This window comes from Narcine bancroftii, chromosome 1, assembly GCF_036971445.1.
Source record: "Narcine bancroftii isolate sNarBan1 chromosome 1, sNarBan1.hap1, whole genome shotgun sequence".
Taxonomy (NCBI): domain Eukaryota; kingdom Metazoa; phylum Chordata; class Chondrichthyes; order Torpediniformes; family Narcinidae; genus Narcine; species Narcine bancroftii.
Genome location: NC_091469.1, coordinates 351,356,975 through 351,365,875, shown reverse-complemented (window position 1 = coordinate 351,365,875; position 8,901 = coordinate 351,356,975). Strand labels below are relative to the sequence as shown.

At 41.2% G+C, this 8,901-nt stretch overlaps 1 protein-coding gene across 2 annotated transcripts in view; it reads left to right on the top strand.

Moving 5' to 3' along the window:
* The first annotated feature begins 15 nt into the window (after nucleotides 1-15).
* drosha (drosha ribonuclease III) overlaps nucleotides 16-8,901 on the top strand; it is a 188,278-nt gene continuing 179,392 nt past the window's right edge. The window contains exons 1-5 of one of the 2 annotated variants that reach the window (XM_069910590.1): nucleotides 16-501; nucleotides 2,264-3,234; nucleotides 4,381-4,461; nucleotides 5,884-6,127; nucleotides 7,347-7,488. In XM_069910590.1, the coding sequence (XP_069766691.1) occupies nucleotides 2,270-3,234; nucleotides 4,381-4,461; nucleotides 5,884-6,127; nucleotides 7,347-7,488 (1,432 nt within the window). In that variant the 5' untranslated portion in view covers nucleotides 16-501; nucleotides 2,264-2,269. Of the gene's footprint in view, nucleotides 502-2,263; nucleotides 3,235-4,380; nucleotides 4,462-5,883; nucleotides 6,128-7,346; nucleotides 7,489-8,901 lie in introns of those variants that run through there. The other variant, XM_069910591.1, reaches the window with a different exon arrangement.

Sequence of the window (8,901 nt, the reverse complement as noted above, 5' to 3'; positions counted from 1 at the left end):
AAATCAGGAATGGAGTTTAAATAAAAGTTTGTGGAAAGGTTAACACGAAATAAACTTCATAAGAAGCTCTTTTTTTTTAGCACGAATTGCTGTTTGCAATATTTGGTACGAGAAACCAAACTAAAATATTGCCAATTCATTTTCTGGTCCAAGAGTCATGGCGGAAGAACATCTTGAACCTGGGATTCTCGTTTATAATTTAAAGACGGAAGGAAATGCTAAATTTGCCAGAAACCTGTTAACTGGGGAGAGAACAGGTGGCGCCGTCCTGCGTCCAACAGGGTGGCCGCTTTGTGTCCAATGGGAGTAGGCTGTGGGCGGCACTTCCGAGCGATTCAGCTGGCTGGATATCTGGTTCCTGTGATTAAAGCTCCGGAACGGTCGCTGCAATTTCGCATGACAATGTACAGACACGTTTTTATCTCATTTTCAAGTCTCTAAGTCTGCCTGGGCAGCAATGCATTGATATCTGAAGTTCCGGGAGAAGTGATTCCCTTCCAGGTAAGGGGAACGCACAAAGGCACGTAACCACAGGTGGAAAAACGTGGAGTGGCGAAAGCGATGATTGGAAGGGGAGAGGAGTTGGTCCATCTAACACCACGGGTACCGCTGGATGTCAGGGGGCTGGTTGGGCAGAAAGTGCCTCCTGATTCAAAACGAACACTGTACTGCCAAGTAACGACCAAGCGATAAAGATAATGGAAGCATTTTAGAAATGCATGACATTTTTTTTTCTTTATGACCCTCCTGTTGGTGTAATTGCCATTCCCCGGGGTCGGGCATCGTGATGGCGACGGTCTGTTATGTAATTTCACAACCGTACATTGCACACCATGTCATAGTAAACACATGAACATGTTGTGAAATATAACATTGTTCATTGCTAATCGTTTATATCTGCGTCCGATTTCTGATAAGAAAACAGTTATTACTAAATGCATACACAAACAAAAATGACTCGTCTCACTCCAGATTGAATTGATACTGTTTTGACCACATAAGGGCCATTTAATAACTTAATAGTGTGATCTAGTTATATTTAATTTTCTTAAGGATAATTTTGACAAATTTCTATTTTAGGCAGAAAGAATGGTGCTCGACAAATCATTGTTAGGGAAAATACTCTTCAGTATTCTATGAATAAGTAGGGAATAGAGGGGTGTGGAATGTACTTTGAAACATGCTGTCCATCCTATGTGTTCTGAATTGATCTCATGACCGAATAACTTGAGGGGTAAATCTTTTTTATTTTTCCCTGATTTTATGTATCACAGGTATATGTTGAAGGAAAGTACAAGGTTCAGTCCTTGAGTCATTCCATCCATGCTGCTCAGTATCATCTAAGGGTGCATTTAAATAATTTAATCTCCCTCTATTCACGGTCACCATCTGGACTCCTTTGAATCATCTATGATCTAATGCTCTTACTGACAGTTACTACTCTTCAATCACTGGTCATCCAAATGAAAGAAGAGTCAGATCTATCAGTTCTTTGTTTATTAAAGGGAATTTTAATTGATGAATTAGAAGTAGATTATTATTCACAAAACAGAAATAAAGATCAATAAAATTTCAGTTATTAGGGTTTTCTCTCTACATTGGCATCCAAATGTTAATGCTGCTTTCTTACAAATTGACAAATGTGTCCTGATTTATGTATCCTTGGAGGATTTCTGTCCTCAATTGGATAGGAAAGATCCTTTAGCACTATTTTCTTGAAGAGCAAAGAGGCTATCTAATTTTCAACATTTGGAAAAATGTGACATCTCGTTTTTGCACGTTCCTGTTTGTTGGAAAATTTCTGTGTATCACAGTAGTCTGCTGTGATTCCCATATTCTGCACAAAGTGCACAACTCTGGTGCACCTCATTCATTTCAAAATGTGGCTGGTTTCTGGAATCCTCCATTTGCAGATGTGGTAGAGGTGTGTTTCATCATATGATGACAAAAAAAATTGCAAAGCCTTGGAAAAAGGGATGGGAGATGAAACTAGTGAGCAGCTCTGGTAGAGGATAGCAAAGTTACAGTGACTTTCCTCTATGTTGGACCATTTCATCTTCCGAATGACATATACAAGGCACTGTATTAACAAATGTTCCTTTATCTCATTGTAAATCTTTAGTTTCGCTTTAGCACAATTTGCTTTTTTCTTGAAATGTGAAACAAGTAGTAGTTTATTCTTCCTGTGTGATAACAAAATAAGGTTTATTTTATTTTAATACATTTTGTATTTTTACAATTAATTTTATGTTTCTGTTTAAAGGGAATCATGTCATTTCAAACAGGACGAGGTGGAGTTGTGCATACAGACCATAACACTATCCCAAAAGTTGTGGGGCCTCGAGGTAGGGGAGCTCCTGGAAACAGAATGTCTCAACAAAGTTATCAGTCTGCAAACTTTCAACCGTCCCACCCACAGCAACCCCCACCATTCTTCTATGAGCAGCAGATCGCTCCACCGTCACTGCCTCCGCCGCCCCCCCCTCCTCCTCCTCCCCCTCCTCCACCTCCACCTAGGTTTCCAAGCCCGCCAAACACAGCTTACGTTCCTCTTAGCTTCATGCCCTACCCTCCCAATGTTCCTCAGGCCAGCAATCTGGACACACGTCAGAATCCCATTCAGCAATGCCCTGCCCGCCCAAGGGTTCCATTTCCTACTCCTCCGGTGTGCCAAGGATTCCCTGGTTTGCCTTGTTTTACTCAAACACCCCCTTTGCCCAATGCAGGAAATGTGGTCCTGGGAGCCCCTGATAGGCAAGCTGGGTTCCATCACATGATGCCATCAGCCCCAACACAGCCACCCCCACCCCTTGTTCCACCCCAGCAAATAAATTATCAGGCTCCATACCCAATGGGTTATTCACCGCATTACCCGCTTCAGCAATTTGCTGCCAGCTATCCTCCAACCTCTGGGTCCAGCACTTATCAGCAGGGCCCTACGCCCACTGTCTACCAGCAGAGTTCTGGACTCCACCCGCCAGACCACTTTCACCATGGGCAGCCGTACCCAGCTAAAAGGGCTTCGAGTAGCCGACACTCGCCTGAGCGAAGCCGTTATCACGAGCATCACCACCGGGGGCATAGTGAGAGAAGCCACAGTGAGAGGCGCAGGTCATTGTCTCGGGAGCACAGGGCAAGGAGCCCAGAGCGGAGGAGGGCTGAGAGCAGTCGCCGCAGGTCCAGTCGTGAACGTGGCAGATCTCCACCTCGGCACAGGAACCGAGATCACAGCAGGTTGGGAACTTGGTTCTTGTTTTGAACAAGGGGACAAATGCAATACCTTAAATTTTATGTGAAATTGTGTTATGCCCAGTTTGTCCACTGTGCTACCTCCATTGGCCGGAACATCATTGGTTTGAAAGCGTTTTGGGGTATAACGTGAGGAGGTGCTTTTTCCCATGAAGTTAATTACCTAGTTTCTGAATTGGATTCAAGTTATCAAAACAAAATATTTTAAATGTACTTTGTAGCCAAAATCATACAAATGAGAAAAATGGTTTAAAAAGCAGCATTTGAAAATGTGTTTATTGAATGTGAATTATTATGGAATCAAAACTGCATATGAAACAATTTGTAGCATTTGGTGTAGATATGGAATTTTTATATGCCAACTGCCAATTAAGTTAATAAATGTATCTTAAAAGCCTTTCAAAATCTATTCCTTCAGATATATTTTATTAAGGATGACCAGATGGTTAGGTGCAAAAATCCAGATTCATGTTTTGATGAATGGCTGTTATATTGTTGTAACATAGGAGGCAGGACAATCTTTTGATAGCTGGTTACTAGTGTATATGTGTAATAGAAGATCCTGTTTCTCATTTTATTTCAACTTGTTATCTCGGGCCTTTCATGTGAAATTTTAGATTTTGACCAGGGCTGCAGTCTTTTCCGTGAGCACATAGGAAAGCCATGTACTTGTCCATTTGTGGTGTGGGAAGGCTTGGAAGTGTATGCACCCTCAAGAACGCCACAGTGGGTATGAGGCTTAATTGTGATCACAGTAGTTTAGCGCTTCAAGCAAATAATTAGTTTCAAAGGACAAACACAAAAACTGCAGATGCTTGAATCTAGAGCAAACAATGAAAGGCTGGTGAGACTCAACAGGTCAGGCAGTAACCATGGGTAGAAATTGTCTGCCAATGTTTTGTGAGGTCTCTTTGTCCCAACTGAAGTATACCAGATCTTGGTCTCAACTATTTTTGGACTGTCTTTGGACTTTAAACCAGAAATTTCAATATGTTATTGAGCAAAGTTGCAATTTTGGTGAATGTGACTGGCAATTAGGAAATAATGTAAAAATGTTTCGTTTCTGACAATAATGTGTACGATTTGACCCATTTTTACTTCAAGATAAAATCAATGTCTTGTATTCCTCAGGGAGAGGCACAAACATCGTGATAACTACAGGTCCCCAAGCTATGAAAGGCAGCACCGAAGAGAGAGGAAAAGGATGCGCAGGTGAATTTCTCTTGTCTCTTTGTTCCTGTTCCTTCACTGATGTTTTTGACATTGATTACACCCTCATCATCAGCCATACCCTCAGCTGCCACAGCTGAAGGACAAGCCTCACTGATCATTGAACAACACATTTTTTTCAAATCATTTGCTTCCTGGAAAAATATTGGGGATATGATAGACAACTTCAAGCTGAACACAAAGACAATTTTAGATTTGCTGTATTATGTAGGAGTTTGGAGAAACATTAAATTAACTTTTATTAAATGAAGCATGTGTAATTGCACCATGATGCTGACACATTGCACAAGTTCAACTGACCTAAGAATATTCACTGCTGATTTTCGTTTGTACTCTGCATCTGATGCCTCACATGTCAGTGTCCCAATGATACTTGGCCAGCATTGATGGATCCCAGTTGCCCTGGTACCGCTTTTTCATGGTCACAATGTCCTGGTAAAATCTTTTACCATGTTTATCACTGACTACACCAAGTTCAGCAGGGATGAAGTCCCAAGTGCGAATGCAGAAAATGAATTTTCAATGACATTTGCTCTTGAAGCATGTTGCCAATCAGCTGGATATAGTTTGATGCTTGTAGCAAATTCTCATCAACATCTTTAAATTCCTCCTATGATATTTAGGCCTAAGACATCACGTGCATAGCACCTGCACTGAGTGCATGCCCAGGCATGCTTGGACTGACCAAAACAGCTTGCTTTGTGGGCAATATACTAATAGACTTCAAATATGACAGGAAATCACAAAAATAGGTTATAGCTAAAATATAGTATGTGGTAGAAAAAAATTTAAGGTGATTTTCATGATCAGCTACCCAAAATCTATAAAATACACCTAAAGTGTTCAGGAAGTAAAATCTTCATTGTCCAGTGTAGTCTGCCATAAGATGCTTCCCAATGGTGGATTTGGAAAACTTCTTTGTGAATCACTATATAGTGTCCCATATCATGTAAAAATCTGTCATGGGGCAAATTATTTGTTGCCTTAAAGTTGCTGGCTCTGGATCACACTGTTAGTTCTGTTGTGGTCCCAGATGTGGTCTTGTGAGCTTGGACACCAGCATCTATTACAAGGTGCAGCATTGGATTTTAAAAATTCAGAGCAGGTGGCTTTCTGTGTCACAAGGTGGTTTGACAGCCATTGGGATTCCACCCAGTGGCTTACTATCTCCTAAAATGTGGATAGTCTGTGTCTTGAAGTTCACCAATAGTAGCACTTGGTACTCATTTAATGATGTAATATTGTCCTGGAGAAGACATTGCCATTAGTTCACTTATTCAACTTTCTATTCTCCTGGGAGATGGTCCTTTCCATTCATTTGAATGGACTGCTGTGTTGGCGTCAAATTTAACTCCACGTAGATTTTAGGAATACGCACTTAACATAACTCTGGTTTTGTTGAAGCCGCTCAAGTAGCAGAGAAAAGAAACGACCTCACTGGGAGGGCGAGAGAGATCGAAGATTTGAACACAGTTCAAGTAAGGAGAAACTGCTTCCAGCCACTCTAAACAAAGAGGCAGAAGAGATCACCTTTGCTGAGAAAATTGAAGAAGAACGAGAGGAGGAAGATTTGCTAAATACCAAGCCAATATGGATACGATGCACGCACTCTGAGAATTATTATTCCAGCGATCCCATGGATCAGGTGGTAAGGCAAGCTTGATGTATTGGAGGGGATCACCAAATGTTCACAAAGCGCAAGCTCTTAACTCTGGTATTTTTCTCTGTGTGGTCTCCTCCCTCCCTTATTTTCATTGCATCACCCCTTTATGGGCATGGTTAGCACAGGAGTTAACATAATGCTGTTATAGCGCCAGTGACCCGCGTTTGAATCCGGCACTGTCTAAGGAATTTGTACATTCTCCCTCTGTCTGCATGTATTTCCTCCGGGTCGTCTGGTTTCCTCCCATCTCAAAATGTACAAGGTTCCAAAAAAAATGTGACAGACGGATATATTAGGGTGGCATGGTTAGTGCAGTGCTGTTACAGCGCAGGCAACCTGGGGGTGGGGGGGGGGGGGAGGAGGGGTTCGAATCCGGCACTATCTGTAAAGAGTTTGTGGGTTCCCCCCATCTGTGTGGGTTTCCTTCCACCGTTCACATTGTAGGTAATTGAGTGTAAGTGGGTGGCATGGGCTCGTGGACCGAAAGGGCTGGTAACTGCTGTATTTGTAAATCAAAAAAAAATCCTTTCTCCTCCTTGTTCCTTTCTATTCTTTTGGAAATGTGTCTATTCTAGTTGCCTCAGCCACTTGTTATGATTATGAATTCAGCAACTGGTGGCCACTCTCTGCGTTAGCAAGTTTCTCCTGAATTCCCAGTTGGATTTAAAATATAGCATTGATAACTGTTAGCATCAGCAAAGTTGGACAGCTTGTACATAGAATGGACACAAATGCAATGGGACAAATGTCTGTTCTTTACTGTGTTTTTATATTTTGATTGGCATGTGAAAATATCACATTCTGCCCATTGATTAAATGTCAGCTCTCAGAATAATCCCATTAATCCCATTTTCCCTGAAATGTGTTCATGTTCACATGCATGTCAAGATTACCCCACTTTTCCGACTTGCATAAAATAGTGGTCATTTACAACAGCTAATTAATCAACCAACTTGCTTGGGATGTGGGAGGAAACTGGAGTGCTTGGGAGAAATTGGGGTCAAAGAATGATAATGCTAAGTCTATACAGCACTGGAGGTTGGAATCAAACTCGGGTCAATGGAGCTATTTAATGCTCTCCCGATTAAAGCAAAAATGAATTTCTCTCCGCAGTGGAAATGCAGAAAAATTAAAGCTCAACAGCATGTACAGAAAATGATTCACATTCAAAGAAGCATTTACAGAAATACTTCTAATGTTTCAGAGTGACTCCACTGTTGTTGGCACAAGTAAACTTCGGAACCTTTATAAAAAGTTTGAGGAGGAGCTTGGGCAAAGACAGGAAAAAGCCAAAGCTGCCAGACCTGCGTGGGAGCCCCCAAAATCCAAACTGGATGAAGAACCAGGTGAGAAAACTTAATTGTAAATGGTTCTTGAAATGCATAATGGATTTACCATGAGTGTTGTGAACATGTGAGGTGACTGGAGAAAATTGGATGCTTCTTTGAGTAAAGAAGATGTGACCAAGGTACCTAAAACCATGAAGATTCAGTTTGAATCAAAATTGAAGAACTTAGAAGGCAATAATGTTTCATTTGAGAGGCAGTTGACAAAAAGAGACCAGAAATAATACAAGGAGACATTTTACAAACAAATATTTGGATTATCTTACCCGATAGATGGTAGATATGGGTTCATCATGAGCTCTGAGAAAAATCAAACTTGTAGGAGAAAATGGTTGCAGGGTTAGAGAGGATATGAGGAGGGGGTCCATCTGAAGTATTTTACGCAAGAACCAGTGGTGAATGGCTTGTTTTCTTACTGTGTTAACTTATGATTGTATTACTCAATGAGTTTATTTAGTCAATATATGAACAAAATATTGTAGAAACTGGATGTCTAAAATAAAACTTGTAATTAGAGAAGGCCATAAGACTCAGGTGCAGAATTGGGCCATTTTACCCATCAAATCTGCTTTGCTGTTAAATTCAGCAACTGGTGTTAAATTTTCAACTCCATTTTCTTGCATCTTGCCCATAACCTTTGATGCCCTTACTAATCAAAAACCCATCAACCTCTGCTTAAAATATACCCAGTGACTTGGCTTCCACAGTCTTCTGTGGCACAGATTTAGTACACTCTGGTTGAAGAAATTTCTTGTCATCTCCATTCTGAAGGGACATCCTCTGGTCCAACACACTTCACATCCACTATACCTCGTCCTTTCAATATATGGGAGATTTCAACGAGATTCCTTCCGCCCCCACATCCTTCAAAATAGAAGTGATTACAGTCCCAGAGCAATCAAATACTACTGTCATCCCTGAGATAGTTCTTGTAAACCTGCTCTGGGCCCTTCCACGCCAGTGCATAAGTCCTAAGAAATGGGGCCTAAATCTGCTTGCAGTACTCCAAATGTGGTCTGTCCAATGCTTTACATTGCCTTACCTCAGCCTTACATCTTTGCTTTTATATTCTAGTCCTCTCAAAACAAATGCCAACATTGAATTTCCCTTACTTACAAATAATTTAACCTTTAGGGACCCTATGCTAGGACTCCTCAATCCTTTTGGGCCTCTGCTTTTTAAATGTTCTCTCCATTTAGAAAAGTTCACTTCACTTCATCTGCTAAGGCATAAGACCATATATTTCCCCATGCTGAATTCCATCTGCCACTTTGTTGCCCATTCTCTGAACCTGTCCAAGTCTCTCTGCAGACCCTCTCCTTCCTCAACACTCTCACCCTCTACCTGCCTTCATATCTTTTGTAAACCTGCCTACAAAACCATCAATTTTGTCCAAATTATTTACATACAACG